This window comes from Aphanomyces invadans, assembly GCF_000520115.1.
Source record: "Aphanomyces invadans strain NJM9701 unplaced genomic scaffold supercont1.38, whole genome shotgun sequence".
In the NCBI taxonomy this organism is placed as follows: domain Eukaryota; phylum Oomycota; class Saprolegniomycetes; order Saprolegniales; family Verrucalvaceae; genus Aphanomyces; species Aphanomyces invadans.
The window spans coordinates 507,012-521,478 of record NW_008580183.1 but is presented as its reverse complement, the minus strand read 5'-3'; the positions used below and the strand labels follow the sequence as shown (position 1 = coordinate 521,478).

The 14,467-nt window shown below is 53.5% G+C and overlaps 6 protein-coding genes across 6 annotated transcripts; 1 reads left to right on the top strand and 5 right to left on the bottom strand.

The window, feature by feature from the left end:
* Positions 1-1,475: 1,475 nt before the first annotated feature.
* Positions 1,476-3,649, bottom strand: H310_12351 (hypothetical protein). The gene has a single exon (XM_008879374.1). It carries the CDS (start codon positions 3,480-3,482, stop codon positions 2,703-2,705), a length of 780 nt encoding a protein of 259 aa, XP_008877596.1. The 5' UTR covers positions 3,483-3,649; the 3' UTR covers positions 1,476-2,702.
* A 281-nt stretch (positions 3,650-3,930) lies between these two features.
* On the bottom strand, positions 3,931-4,613 carry H310_12350 (hypothetical protein). Its single transcript, XM_008879373.1, has one exon. The coding sequence runs from the start codon at positions 4,579-4,581 to the stop codon at positions 3,994-3,996; it is 588 nt and encodes a 195-aa protein (XP_008877595.1). The 5' UTR covers positions 4,582-4,613; the 3' UTR covers positions 3,931-3,993.
* Positions 4,614-5,150: 537 nt separating this feature from the next.
* H310_12349 (hypothetical protein) lies at positions 5,151-5,659 on the bottom strand. The gene has a single exon (XM_008879372.1). It carries the CDS (start codon positions 5,632-5,634, stop codon positions 5,194-5,196), a length of 441 nt encoding a protein of 146 aa, XP_008877594.1. The 5' UTR covers positions 5,635-5,659; the 3' UTR covers positions 5,151-5,193.
* A 1,055-nt stretch (positions 5,660-6,714) lies between these two features.
* Positions 6,715-11,794, top strand: H310_12348 (hypothetical protein). Its single transcript, XM_008879371.1, has 14 exons — positions 6,715-6,839; positions 6,889-7,001; positions 7,051-7,487; positions 7,532-7,652; positions 7,710-7,818; positions 7,865-8,074; positions 8,164-8,302; positions 8,403-8,470; positions 8,524-8,681; positions 8,732-8,999; positions 9,100-9,746; positions 9,804-10,041; positions 10,091-10,204; positions 10,297-11,794. Exons 1-14 carry the CDS (start codon positions 6,762-6,764, stop codon positions 10,735-10,737), a joined length of 3,141 nt encoding a protein of 1,046 aa, XP_008877593.1. The 5' UTR covers positions 6,715-6,761; the 3' UTR covers positions 10,738-11,794.
* Positions 10,772-11,798, bottom strand: H310_12347 (hypothetical protein). Its single transcript, XM_008879370.1, has one exon. The coding sequence runs from the start codon at positions 11,702-11,704 to the stop codon at positions 11,099-11,101; it is 606 nt and encodes a 201-aa protein (XP_008877592.1). The 5' UTR covers positions 11,705-11,798; the 3' UTR covers positions 10,772-11,098.
* A 1,543-nt stretch (positions 11,799-13,341) lies between these two features.
* H310_12346 (hypothetical protein) lies at positions 13,342-14,418 on the bottom strand (the record flags this gene model as incomplete). Its single annotated transcript, XM_008879369.1, has 3 exons — positions 13,342-13,889; positions 13,950-14,088; positions 14,161-14,418. The coding sequence occupies 3 exons, from the start codon at positions 14,416-14,418 to the stop codon at positions 13,342-13,344; spliced, it is 945 nt and encodes a 314-aa protein (XP_008877591.1).
* Between the last annotated feature and the right edge of the window lie 49 nt (positions 14,419-14,467).

The following is a 14,467-nucleotide window of genomic DNA, read 5'->3' as shown; positions in this document are numbered from 1 at the left end:
ATATGTCCTGATTCGCCGAATAATATGCCGTAGTTCGAATAACTGGATCCCACCAACCAATCACATGACGCTATTCACAATCACCTCGAAGTAAAAAGTGGCTAACCATTCTGAAGACCACTGTAGTGCCATCGACAACGTCAAGGATTTCGTTGATTTCGAGGTACGTATTGACACTCCCCTTCATTGAACGACTCTCCACATAACAAGTGGACAAAAAGGTTAAAAATCCATGGTTCAGGACAATGAATGTAGCGGAAAAACCAACTAATTAATGTACTTGTTGTAGTCGACAACCTTGGACACGGAATGAAGAACCATCTTAACAAGTACTTTTTGGAGATGCTTCGAAATTTCCTCGAACCGCTTAAGTGCGCCACCAGAGCGATAAAGTCGGCTCTGGTGTCTACTTTTAGATGGCGAATAACTTTCTTCAACGGAGTGGTCTTTTTCGCCTTGATTTGACGCTTCTTTCGCGAATTGTTCCTTTTGGTCGCGAATACGAGGAACATGACGGGATTTCACATAAAATGGCAAACCCTACTAGGTGTAAAGGGCCAGTCCAGGCACGCACTTACAGTCTTTCCCAATAATGACACTACCTCGTATACTCACAGAAGGAGAACAGGTAGAGCTGTAGTGATGTGGAGCTAGTCGGAGGGATGCTAGCTGACAACGCGGTCGACTTGGAAGGCGGCGGTTGGCAACCCGGGAAGGTGCGAGCTGCATCAGGCAATGCTAGGATGTTGTGACTTCCATTAGCTTTTACTTGCGCAAGGCTCATGTAACATGCAGAATGGACAGGTTATGTATGACGTGGCCTTAAGGTGATATTTGATTTGTGGATCAAATATTTCACGCCGATGTGGCTCTACAGGCGTAGCAGTGACCCTGCTTGTGAATTCCATCGGGAAGTCTCGGTTATGCGTTTTCACCGACGTCATCGCAGCGAAGACAGTCACTCCGCATTTGATGCGCTTGGCTTGTTACGTCGACCAGCCATCGACATCAAATGACTGGTCGAACAGGTTCCAGGCGGCGGAAGGCTTGAGTCCCATGATCATAGTCCGATTTCAGGGACAGTACACACGGAGTCACACATTGTTTCCGCACTATTTGCACTTCTCTGGACCTGTTGACTCTACTCACTTTCGCTCCGTGGGCGCTTGCGGTTAAATCTTGGTCACTATTGGACAATGCGGAAGTCATTTCGAACATTTTTTTAGCTTATATAGATCTGATATCAACCTTAGTCATTTATCAGTTGTACACAGCAAAGCCGTTGCGACGAATTCCTGTGCGATCGATCGAACTCCACCAATCAGGTCGCGAGGACCGAATCTGGACACGTGTATTAAAATCACATTTCACATGTCTCATGTATACAAATACCAAGATGAAATGGATAGATATTTGCAAGCACCATATTATTTCACTTGTCCCCGATTGTCGAATTCACCAATCACAGCGCTGCATTTGCCGCCTCTCGCAGTACAAGCCAACCCATCAGGTCAAGTGCCACGAACCATCGCAGCAGGCATTTCCGCACAGCCAGCCTTCGATCACATGCATGACCACCGCGACGTGCTCTTCCACGAGGAAGAACGCCAAGAAAGTACCCTGCTAGCTGCGGGATCCGCGTTGACGCAGCTGGCGTGGCTGTCCCTATTGCACAACATTACGTTCTCCTCGAACAACTTGGCGACTGCCGTGGCGTGCCTACCATGGACGTTTGCAGCCGTTGGCGTCATTGCTGCATTTTCCTCGTCGTCATCTTCGCCTACTTCGCCCTTCCTCCCAACCCATCCACACAAATCCATGACCTCAGCAACACCTTCAGTCCTTCGATCGGTACTTCAAGGCGGTCTCCTTGCCACGCTGTTTGTCCTCCGCATGAGCATGCTGCATTTTTGCGGCCTGCAATTCACCGCCCTCGTGGAATCTGCCACCCACTGCCTCACCGAGCCGCTGTCCAAAGCATTTTGTCACCAAAACACTCCTGCCAATGCCGTCGTCGCAATTGCCACCGGGTATGCGTTGGCGCTCGTGTTTCCCTCCATGATGTCCAACTCTACAACCGGTCCGTCGCTGCTTTTCCACTTGTCCCTCTTCGCCGCGTCTGTCGGGCTCAAATACATTTCCAGCTCCTTCAATCGCCAGACTCACTCTCCCTCAACCATTGCCGTCGTGTACAGCACAGCCATAGCCACGTCCGTTGCAACGTACTACGTGCTCGGCTCCACCCTAACATCGCCGAGTGTGCACATCCCACAAGTGGAGACCCACGTGTCGTCGTTGGCTGTGCTTGCCGGGTTGGTGGTTGCGGGCGTTGGAGCCATCGTGCTGCCAGCGACGGTGTTCCTCGATGACTCGACGGATTCTCGCCAGGCCCACCTGAACGTGTCCATTCGTCTGGGGCTACAATTTCCCCTGGCTGTTGCAACCGCTCTGTCTTCGCCGCATACGCTGTCATGGCACGTTCTGGTCCACGTGGTACTCTCGTTTGGGGCACTGGCCTCGATCGCGTGGGGCTGGTTTATGTATCTATCGACGTTGGAGAAGTCGGCTTCGTTTGCTATGCCCCGCCGCATCTCGAGTCGGTCGATCCTGACCACCTGGCGCTCGTGCGACCCTGCCACGCAAAAGATCCTGCTCTTCCTCACAGGCAACATCCTGTACATGTTTGTCGAGTTTGTTGTGGGCTACGTCACCAACTCGCTCGGGCTCCTCAGCGATGCCGGCCACATGCTGTTTGACAATGGTGCGCTAGTCATTGGCCTCGGTGCTTCCATGGTGTCCAAGTGGCCATGCAATGACCGATACACGTTCGGGTACGATCGCGTCGAGGTGCTCAGCGGCTTTGTCAACTCGCTCTTGCTCGTGTTTATGGCGGTGCACTTCATGATGGAAGCAATCGAGCGCGTCGTCGAGCCTCCCACGATCATGACGGACAACTTGCTCGTGACGTCGGTCGGTGGGCTCGTCATGAATGTGGTGGGCCTCATATGGTTCCACGATCTCGCGCATGGCCACTCGCACGGCGGCGAAGGATGTCCGAGCGCCAACTCCAACATGGTCGGCGTGTACCTGCACGTGCTGGCAGACACGATGGGGTCGGTCGGCGTGATTCTGTCGTCGATCTGCATCGATTGGTATGGCTGGTACATCATGGACCCGCTCTGCTCGGCGTTCATTTCGGTGCTTATTTTTGGGTCCACTTTCCCGCTTCTCAAAGACACCATGACCCAGTTGGTCCAAGGCATCTCGGCTTCGACCGCGTCATCCTTGAACGTTGCTAAGCAACGAGTGCAGCAACTCCCGTTTGTCCACCACGTCGCCAACGTCCATGCATGGTCCCAAGCCGGCCAGCTCATTGCGACGGTCCATGTCGTCATCGACAAGCACGTCGATGGCGCCGTCATGCACGTGCGACGAACCATCCTTGAAGTTGTCCATGTTGCCCACCTGACCGTGCAAGTCATGCATGTGAACGAACCCAACACCGACGCTCTCGATTCCTCCCATGATGGCCACTGGCATCGCAGCAACTCGCATGGTAGCCATGGCCACTCGCACGGCCATGGCGGGTGCTCGCATTCATCACCCCATGGATGCGCCAACGATTAAGTTAACCAAGTGTGAGTCGTTCCTTACGTGGATGTAGTCGTTCCTGTAGAGGTGGCCATCCGTCGCTGACTGCTTAGGACCATCGTCGCGTTTGAGCTAGAGGTCCAAGGCAGCCCACCACAAGCCAGAGAACGCTGCCACGCATCATGAGCATCCAAGTCGCCATGCGCGAGTAGTGATTGAACCAGTATGGGATGACCAAAGCAAGGTGACCGAGCGCGTATATTCCTACTGCGGTGGCCACTCGTGCAGGAAATGTCGATCGAAATCGGTGGAATCTCTCCACGTGGGAACGCTTGGATATGGGCAAACAAGGTACACTGCCATGCACGTGCATCTTTCTTAGGAAAGAACTGGAAAGAGCATTTACACGCAGTCGGCAAAGATATCGACAGATTCGGCCAGAACAGCCTGTTGAAGGCGATGACGTTGATGGGACAGGTATACGTCGAGCTTGGTGAGGGGCCCGATGAAACACATGAGCAGGTTCAGCACGAAGAATGTGGTGAAGATCACCGACAACCACCCCGACGCAAAGCTCGAGATGATCATAAATAGCCCCAGTGTACCAACGGAGAAGACTGCGCTGAATATGGACAGTCCTAAGAGCGCGAGCGACCGGCCGAGGCGTGTGAGGTAGCGGGAAAACGCATTTCGCCGTGTTGTCGATGGAGGGGCGGGCGTCGGGCGCGTATAAATGTTGGTGTAAGGGGTCGCACGGCCTGCCGAAGCCGCAGTTGTGGCTGCGTGCGCTGGTTTCGATGGTGGTTTCGACGGCGCAGAGGCAGATACCGAACTGGACGACTGAAAGAAGGAAGACACTGACGGCTGTCGCGCGGTTTGGTAGCGCTGCTGCTGTTGCTGCTGGTACAGCTGGTATTGCAGGTCCACAGGGGTCGCAGGCGTCGGTGCTGCATTCGAGGCCGTGTCCGAAGGCGGGATCGCTTGGTACATGTGTGCCGTGCGGTACGAGGTTGAAGAGGCAATGAGAATTCAGAATCGGGCGATTTCTTTGACTTATATTATAACACCACGACAGTTCATTCTAATCCCACTTTATTTTTATAACTACTCGACAAGTGCTGTTATAAAAGACATATCGTTTGTATTAGATACGTTAGATTGACCAAAGACAATCTGTTATAAACGTTATATTTCCGACAGTGCAATTCCACACAACGTTGACGGTGGACATGGGGGCACTCGACGACTGGTGTCGTACGGCAGCAGCGCTATAGCAATCCACTGGAATGAGCAAGCACACCTTTGGTCCCTTGTAGCAAGTGGGGGCTAGAAGGGGGAAGGCGCAAAGGGCGCAGTCTGTGGCTGTCATGCAGCCATCAAGGTCCATTCAGGCCATGTATGCGAAGGGCATGTGCGTGTGAGATTCATTTGCTCTTGTAATGTCCAAGGCATGATTCGGGGCGTCGCCGCCTACAATTCCCACCGAATGGCAATATTTCGAGGGCGGCCAGCATCAGTCGTATTGACAAACGACCATGGCTCGAAATGTCCTGAAAAGCGCGGGATATGAACGAAGTGGGTGGTCATTAACGTTCGCCTGCCCTAGTTTTCGTCAACCAGACCATCGTACAGTCGTTGGCGCTGGCGGTACAGCCATCCGTCAAGGGCCGAGATCGGGCGAATGAGGCAAATAAATAGGTTGAGCACGACAAGGCCCAAGCACGCCACGGGCAAGAGGCCAAAGGACAAGAACGTTCCAATCAGGACGACCGCAAACATGCCGACGAAGAAGACCAAGTTGACGATGTTGAGCAGCACAAGCACCAACGCTTTGCCGAAGCGACTCAGATAACGCTCGGCGGCGCTACGGCGAGGCGGAGCGGCGTACACGACCGACGCATACACTGGCTGCGCGTAGGGCTGCTGCTGGTACTGCTGCTGGTAGGGCTGTTGAGGAATATACCGCGCTTGGTTGTGCGGCGGTGCAGTGTGCTGAGGCTGGGTCGACTGCGGCTTGTCTGCGGACGGGATCGGCTGGTACATGGAGCGCTCGAGACTGTGGTGGCAATCGTGGAATGGCCATCGGGATGATAGCCAGCACGGAATGAATGTTCAGAATGTACGTCTGACACGCATTTCCAACCTGATCCATATGGATCGTAATGGACGAGGGGCAGGCCATCGAAGGGGCTGTGCATCGCTCCCACGGTCGATCCATCGTCGCGATGGCAATGAGATGCGCGTAGGTTCTGGTGGCGACCGCACGATGCTGGCTCGGTCGTGACGTCGGCTCAACAATGCGGACGTATAACTCGACGAGCATATCGAGCCGCTCCGCGGACGTGGCGTGGATCATCCAAGAGTGAGGACAAACGACTGAGTCCAAGCCTCGGGCTCCAAGAGATTTTGACAGAGGCGAAGAAGAGATGCGCCTTTTCAGACGAGTCGTTGTCCGAGTCCAACACGAACTCTTTCACTCACCAAAGAGCTTCACAACGCCTACGACAGAGGAGTTCTTTGGCCAGGATCCATCAAAACCTGTGCTGACTGCACACTTGGGTTGACGTGCGTCGGTCAGGAGATGCACCAGACAGGTCGCTGTTGTCCATGCTGAATGTTCACGTGCACGAGCATTCCCTCAACGAGAAGACTTCCCGTCACAATGAAAAGCAGACAACCGCTTCGGAACGCGAGTCGGTCTGCGTTGGCTCGAGCAATTATAGGAGAATTCACAGACACTATCGAACATGCGCCTGCGGACGCGCCATAAGCACGAGCAGGTTCCCCCGACTTCACCACCAGGGCCAGACGACGCGCCGCCACAACCGCCAGACTTTGGAGGCAATGCCCACGATCAGATGATGGAGTGGAGTTAGCCACGATCGAATGATCCATGCAGGTCAAGTACGTATACGACGGAAATCCATTTCGGAGATTCAAATCCGCAACGTGTGTGCAAATTCGCGACCCCACATAGCGAAGTGGGTCCTCTCGGGGCATCATGAGGCACAAGAGCTCCCATCACATGGAGCATCCAGACTACTGAATCAAAATTTGTGGCGCACTAGCTAGACGTTTTGAACCATGCAGTTGGAGCGTTTTGTCGGTTTCATTGTGAAACCGATCGGATCTTCCGCGACGTTTGGGCCGCCGGCGCCGCCATTGTCCCGATGGAAACGTCGACCACGATGGACATGTCAAAGCTGTGGCGGCAGTCGGCCCAAGCCCAGCCGCCGCTGCCATTAAAGGTCGGAGAATGTGCAACGTAGTAACTCGGTGACCGACTCACGTTCTTAGGACAACGAATTGCACACGCGTGAGCCGACCAAAGTTCGTCCGCAGTCGGGCAGCATGCTGATTAAACCAAAGCGCAAGCGCATTGGATCTGCAAAAGCGACCCGGTTTTCTTGGTATGCCACCGCTTCGATGGCGAGGGTTGACCTCGTCTGTCCGTTCCAGGAACCTCCTCGTGAAGCATGATCAGCCAGTCGCCCCAGCGTTGCAAGAAAGTGTGCAGGCGCTTGCAAACCAAACGGCCACTGCATTGTGCGATGCACCGTCGAGTCCCCCCGTGGCTCTTGTCCTACCTTCAAACAACGCGTCCACCGTGCCTGAAACCGAACCGAGTCTGGACAATGCACCCGCCACGGAAATGGGCGACGATGCCTTGGCGCCGCTAAAACCCCGACGAAAAGCCACCGTGTTCGCGGCGCGACCTGTCGCAGTTCCGCTATTTTCCGACATCATGGCAGATAACTTGGATGGCCCATTTGAGCCCGTGCTTGACCACGACACACGGCGGAAACTGACTGCATGGCTACGACAGTTCCCCGACGAGCAACGCGACTTTCTATCCCCGATCAACTACTTTGAGCTCAAGTATTCCCAGGCTAGAGGTAAGCTCTGGAAGAATGGTCAACGTGTTCATCTGGGTTTACAGGGCTAACGTCAGCTTGGAGAGACCCGCAAAAGATTCGTCTTGCAGTGGCTTTTGGCAGTTTGCATGGCCTGGCGGCTACCAACACCCCGATCCCGTCGCTCTTCCTTCTGCAGCTTGTCGAGTACGTCTTCGTAACACTCAAGAGCTTTGGGCGCGGACGTTGTGGCTGACTGTGCAGGGAGATGGGCCAAGGACTTTTTGAGAATTACTCGGCTGTGCGAGACGAAGTCGCTGCTCTGGTGAACCCGTGCTTGTACTACTACGAGTCAGCCGCCGCCTACTTTGAGGTACATGGGTCATGCACACCACGAAACCAACAACGCATTCGTGCAGCGGTATACCGCCAAATGCGAGGCGCTGGCAGACATGAAGGCGCAGCTGCGCAAAGTGATGGAAGAAACCGACTCGATCAAGCAATCCAGCATGTCGACGCAAGTCCTGTCCAAACTCCGCACGAGCGTCGCCTTTGTCAAGCACAACAAAGTGGCACCGAACGTGCATAAGCGCCACAACAGCGTCTCAAGCGCTTCGCCGGACGACGAGGTAGGTGGTTGATTTTCGCTTGGGCCTTGGCATCGAGGTCGGCGGACACAGCACATGCTGACGTGGGCATGATGGTCAACCGTCTGCAGGACTTGGTCAGTGAAATCCAGATCAAGGCATTCATGGACTACATGTCCCCCGACGACGTCGCGCACATGCTGCTACGCGTGCTGGACGACAAAACAATCATCCCGACGCTGGCCTCGCTTGTCGATGCCATGAACGAAGGTACACAGTGTCGCCAGCCGTCTGTCGAGCTCTCTCTCGAACGAGCCACACCAAGGCTGGCTCGCCATGCAATCACAGCCTGATGTGGGAGTTGCGATAGACCAGAGGATGGAGTTTTACGCTGCGTATCAAAAGTGCATGTCTGCCGACGAGCTGTACCTGTTTATCGTACGTCGTGTGTCTTGGCTATGCTTGGTCAGCGCCGTCGAATGCATCGGTAGAGCCGCGAAATGTCCGAGAAGAAGTTTATGACGCGGCAAGCCAGCAACGCCCCGCTGTCCCGATCGAAGAACGTGCACACAACGGAGGGGTTTGTCGACAAGCTGCGGCGGCTACTGTGCATCGATCACATTCCGCCGCCGTCGCCCAAGGACCACGTGTAGGTCGTGTCATGGAGGACGTCCTGCAACCCCATTGTTGGTGAGATAGTTTCACGCCAGAAGAAGAACATGTTTTGGTGACCGTGGCGGCCCTCATGAAGCACTGCCACGAAATTCGAAACGAACTGTCGGGTTGCACGTTAAAGGATGTGATTCCGATCCACTCGGCGATTCGAAACACGATTGGGAAACTGCTCCAGTTCGGCGCGCCGCCTGTCGACCCGCATGCGCTGGCCACGGACGACGAAAACGGCCACAACGCAGCCAACAACAATGGCGACAGCAGCAGCGACAAACCGAGCCCCCATGACGCAGAGGTTCGTCACGCCTCAAAGCTACCGCACGTGTGCAAGCTAGCCTCGCGCTCGACCAAACCTGCCATGGACAGCTGTTCACCTCCGTGGCATCTCTGGCTAGAACGAAGATGACATGGACGACGAAGAAGACGACGACTTTGACGTGTCGGAGCGGCAAAAGAAGAAAGGCGGCGCACGCCGGAAGACGCGAAAGCGCAAAGGCGCAGTCGCTGGCAAGACGAAAGCGTCCCGTGTCATGCCGCTGGCCGACGTGTGTTCAGCGATTTCGTCACTGCTCTGTGAAAAGTTGTGGCAGGAGGCAAATGACCGGTCCAAGCTCACGCTCCGGCCATTCATGCGGCAGTACTTCATCCGCGTGTACGGACTCAAGTCATTGGCATTGGCGCACATTTCGAGCTTCAAGCACTCGCTCGGGGTCAATCAGGACGAGAACGTGCGCGCGTCGCTCTTTTACTGGTTCCTCGGGTGCGACGAGAGCCGCAAGTTCAGCGCCGACTACGCGTTTGAGTTTTTCAAGACGGTGGTCAAGCATATCCTCGTCGTGCACAACAAAGCTCCGGTCAAGCCGTTTCTGGCCCCCGCGACACCCGACGTGATGAATTCCCTTGAGAGCATCCAGTATGCGTGGAACGATCTCCTGGGAGATGGGTGCGTAGTCGACGATGGCGAGAACTCGTCGTCGTCCAAGCGGCGCATGGTCACGCTGGCCAAGGCGATCGAAGTGACCAAGTTAAGTTTCTACGACGGGTACGATGGATGGACAGGGATCGCTTGGTCGAGACTACGTTGTGTCTGGGTGGCTAGGAACGACCGAGAAGCGGCCATCTCGATCTTTATGGACGAACTCAAGGAAAAGGCGACGCCCATGGGAATGGAAGACTTTCTCAGTGGCATCATGGACTGCTGGCTCAAGTGCTTTGAGTCGACGGTCCAGCTCATTCGGGTCAAGTTTCGCGAAGCCGACAAAAACGGCGATGGCGCGATGGACTTTGACGAATTCGTTGCGTTCATGCAATCCTCCAACGTCCTCGGGTTCAGCGAGGTATGGCATGCCATGGCGGACACTGCCTTGACACTGCCACCACGTTTAGGAGAATGCATCTAGTCGGCGGCCAACGTCGTCGATTTTTCGAAAGCCCGCGACCAGTTATGCCAGCAGCTCCTCTAGTCCTTCGAAGAAGGCTTCGACAACGACGGACGCCGAGGTAGGTTGTGTGGCGGATGTCATGTGTCCTGCAAGCCGTTGCCGCCACTGCCAACGGATCTGTGCCCCCTGTAACCTGTGTGTTGACGGCAGATAAAAAAACGGGAAGCGGCGCGCTCGGAAGCTCGCATGCGGCGGGAAGCCATCTCGATCTATGATTCCCTCACGAACGACGAAAACATCATTGACGAGAACGCTTTTATCGAGTACTTGTTGTCGCAAGTGCAGTGGCTGACCAACGAAGAAGACGCCATGGGGACCGCCTTGACCGATACATCCAACAATGGGAGCCCTGCCACGGCAGACACAAGCGCGACCACCTCCGTGGGCAGTGGCGACAGGACCCCCGTCAACCTCGTGCTAGACGAAAATCCTGTCGACGCCCCGACGTTGGAAGCTTTACCACTTGGCCAGCCATCGCTCCTCGCTCTGAATTTCCCTCCAGCAACGGAGGCTGGTCCGCCACCAACGACCTCCCCCGTTGGTCACGACCGTGCCCCAGTCTGTCCATCTTCCTGCGCATTGGCAGTGTGATTCATGAGACCTATCGATACGGTTCTGTCTGCCTTCAAGCCGAATGTAATTTTGTATTCACATGTGGACGAGGCACTCATGATGAGAGGCAGTGCAGCTGCTGGCAGCGCCTAGGTGGGGAAGCTGCCATCCCCCACGCTCCTCCATACACAGCACTACTCTGCACTGAGCTCTGTACTGCACGCTCTGCGGTCAAGAGCATCCTAGTTCGTGACGTGTTGTGCAAAATAATTGAAGCCACTGGTTCGACTACGCCTGGCCTGACCCATCGGGCCAACTTCGCAAGCTCGGAAAATGCGATCGTGGTGGTTGTACCAACTACAAGAGAAGCGACAGAGTTGTAGCCCGTTGGCGGAAAAGTTCAGGCCGGCGACGCAGGTTTTCGCGGGGGCGACGGCAGGATACTGATGGCGATCGTGTCGGCACTTCGAGTAAACTGTCGAGATACGCAAAGCTCGCACGACATCCCGTCTTCCTCGTTAACAGCAGGCAAGGACATAATGTATGGCCGCCGCTTGTTCCGCCAGTGCCGCACGTCGGCGTCCTGGAACGGCACGTGCTTCCCAGCTACGATAGTCGCATGGTCGGAGGTAGAGCGAGGCCGGCTTGGGCACTTTGTCACGTATTTGTACTCAACAACGACCCCGGGGATCGGCCGCCGGGATACATCGAGTGGCGGGCGCTTCTTGTGTTGAGATTGACTGGTCGACCGGTGTGCTGACGAGTGGTTCGAGTGGCGTGCGGGTGAATGGATGGGACGGTGCGCAGGCGCGTTCACTGGTGTCAAGTAGACGGTGTGTGAATTGGCCACTTTACAGCTGCAAGCGGCGGCCGCGTTGGCAGCACTCGACGGTTGTTCGATAACGGATTGGAAGCGATATCGCATGGTGAGGTCGCTGTCGAGGACGTCCTCGATATCGGCTTGCTCAGCCACGATACCCTTGGCGACGACGAACAGTGCCAGCATGACGATGCGAACGAGGTGTGTTCCTAGCGTTCCTCGCACTCGGCTAGCGACTTGGCGAATGCGCCAGAGAATTCTGGGCAGCTGCCCAACCAAACGGACGTTGAACTTGACCAGATTCACCAAACGATAACAACAGTTTTTTCATAAATTCGTGAATTTCCCAAATATCTTTGCTCACGTGGTCGTAGCAAATTATTCCATCCGACCGAACCACGTTTTATCGTGAACCAACCAAGCCAAGTTGAGTTAAACCTCAATTTTTGAAGCGTTTTATCCCATTGAAGGTAAATATACGACAATCCATCACCCATTCGATTTTGACGAATCCAGGATATAAATATAAATATATACAGTAGTTGGAGCAAAATTTCTCTGGCTCCATGTATTTCCTTACAAAAGGATTCTATAGTTGGATCCATCCTTTACCAATCGAGAATCCGAGCCGTAATTTGTGTGACCTTTTCCAAACATATCATTGTTATGCCTCTTTTGCTGGCTGCGTCAATGTTGGAACAAGTGTATCAACAGATGGCGAATTTTGGGAACCTTGTGATGATTTGCATATTGCTCAGGTTGAAAGAAAACATCTAAAACGTACTACTAGAAATGTACAACTGTCATTTTATGCGTACTTATATAACTGTCAATTTCAAACATTGGTCCAGAGCCCCATCCACAATTGTTGGCCCTGGTAGAATACCCGTTCATATACCTTAGTTTGAATTGATGCGAGAAGCCTTTACCGTATATCGATATTGAGAAGACCTTTACAATAAAACATTACAATACAGGAAAATTGTACTCGCGTGATTCGAGGCAAGTGTGTATGATGTCCACAAAAGTTAGAAGAACGACAAGTATTAACAAATTTATAGAGGTTTCGAAAGTCGCGAATAACTAGTCAACTGATTTTCTTTTCCTTCCACAAGTATCCTGCGACAGAATTCAGTTAATTGTTAACCTGAAACCCTCAAAAAGACAGGGCCAAGATGCTGTTCGTTTCTTTGCAAGGCCTATTCGTTCGCTCTAAACACACAGTGCCGCACTGACATGATCGCAATTTCCACTACTTTGTCCTAGGTTGACGGTGACTTGTTATCGATCGGTGAAACGAGAGGCAGTGAAATAGGACGTTTCGACCATATTGTACATGTCTGATGGACTAGCACGACGGGAGCGTTTGGTGTGCAACCTTCAGCCAGTTTCTGGACACCACTCGCAAATATTCTTCGCACGCTGGAGGTGGGTGAAAAAGGATTTGAGATCATGGTGCTTCGTACTCCTCATATATCTGTGTCGGTAAAGACGATGACATCGTCCGCGAAGAAGGCAACTCGGTCGAATAAGAATGATGGCGGACCTTGTCGCAACCTGCTCCATTGCCGAGGCCGTGGATTTCATACAAGACCAAGGCAAGATTGACATAGGTGATTTTGCACTTTTTTGTATCGGATATCCCTTTTCTCCAATTTGTATACCTCGAAGTAGTACAATATATTTCTCTTGAAAATTGATACTCCCTCTGTCCCGCTATACCATGACCATGCAAACCCAAGTATTTCCCATATTACTATGACCATTTATTCTGATTGGCTAAAAAAACATGGATGAATTTCATTGGCTATACAGCTATTAACTCATGGATTGGATTGCTGAAGTACCGAGTTCGCCCGGAGAAGAAGCGAAACAGGGCACGTGAAGTTCGCCATGAGTGATCCACAACGTCTCAAAGTATCTTTCTTCATATGAGGAATCTTGAAATCGTTGTTGCCGTCATGCTCCAAAATCTGGCGCATAATTGCTTGCAAGGTTAGGAAGACGTTACCCAACGTCTCAACTCTGAGCGCTTCAAAGGCACACAACGTCGAGCTGATCACGTCATCGACAGACCGGCTGAAAGTCTTGTACTGTAGGGCTTGGATTGAAGCTAAAAACCCCAGGTCCAGGACATTGAAGTCCGGGCTGTTCGGCGGCTGACGACGCACCATAAAGACCCAACCATCCGTGGACACCTCAGCCAGGACTCCGTCATCGATTGTCGCATGCGGAGTTGCATTGTCGTGTTGCAAAAAGACGCGCTTGGTCTTGCTTGGAAATCGACTCTTGATTGCAGGCACAACTTGGTGGAGCACGAAGTCCCGATAGGTCGCTCCATCAACATTCACCAATGTCGTCACCATTGTTCCTGCAGGTCTATTCCGTAAGTTACGGAGTGCTGGCGACTGGGTCGCAAAGGGTCAAAGACCGATCTTGCCATCGAAGCCTTCCTCGGGCCTTGGACGTGCGACTGCTGCCAAGAACATGACCTTTGGGACAAAGCGCTTGGTCTTGCACACACGACGCGCAGGATCTTGACCAGGGACCACGTAGGTTTTTTTCTTGTCCTTATCCGCATTGAACCATTTCTCGTCAAGGTGGACCACGTCGAACAAATCGGAAAACTCGAGAATTCAGACCGGGGCGTCTTCACCGACGCTGCTCGTCAAGCAAGGGTTCAGGTGCGTCGGAGCCTCCAAGTTCATTTTCACATGTGCACCACAGAACGCTAGGCGTTCGAGCCTGTTGTCCTTGGTAAGGAGCGGCTTGAGCCGGGAGGACCGTCGCTCAATTGTTCCAGTTTTGAAGTGCCGTGCGAGGATGCTTTTAGAGATTCCTGCCGCATTGACCATGTCGCGGAAAGTACTGCGGTCTTGTTCTGGCACGGCTTGGATCATCTCCCTGATCTCAGAGGGAGTGTTTCGTGGCTTCGGGCCGACACGACCT

What these genes read in the sequence shown, in the direction of transcription:
- H310_12350 (XM_008879373.1), bottom strand. Translation starts at nt 4,581, where the DNA reads ATGTACCAAGCGATCCCGCCTTCGGACACGGCCTCGAATGCAGCACCG.
- H310_12348 (XM_008879371.1), top strand. Translation starts at nt 6,762, where the DNA reads ATGGAAACGTCGACCACGATGGACATGTCAAAGCTGTGGCGGCAGTCG. An exon ending in CAAGTATTCCCAGGCTAGAG is followed by an intron (nt 7,488 to 7,531) that starts GTAAGCTCTGGA and finishes CTGGGTTTACAG; the next exon opens with GGCTAACGTCAGCTTGGAGA. An exon ending in TGTCGATGCCATGAACGAAG is followed by an intron (nt 8,303 to 8,402) that starts GTACACAGTGTC and finishes GAGTTGCGATAG; the next exon opens with ACCAGAGGATGGAGTTTTAC.
- H310_12347 (XM_008879370.1), bottom strand. Translation starts at nt 11,704, where the DNA reads ATGCTGGCACTGTTCGTCGTCGCCAAGGGTATCGTGGCTGAGCAAGCC.
- H310_12351 (XM_008879374.1), bottom strand. Translation starts at nt 3,482, where the DNA reads ATGACTTGCACGGTCAGGTGGGCAACATGGACAACTTCAAGGATGGTT.
- H310_12349 (XM_008879372.1), bottom strand. Translation starts at nt 5,634, where the DNA reads ATGTACCAGCCGATCCCGTCCGCAGACAAGCCGCAGTCGACCCAGCCT.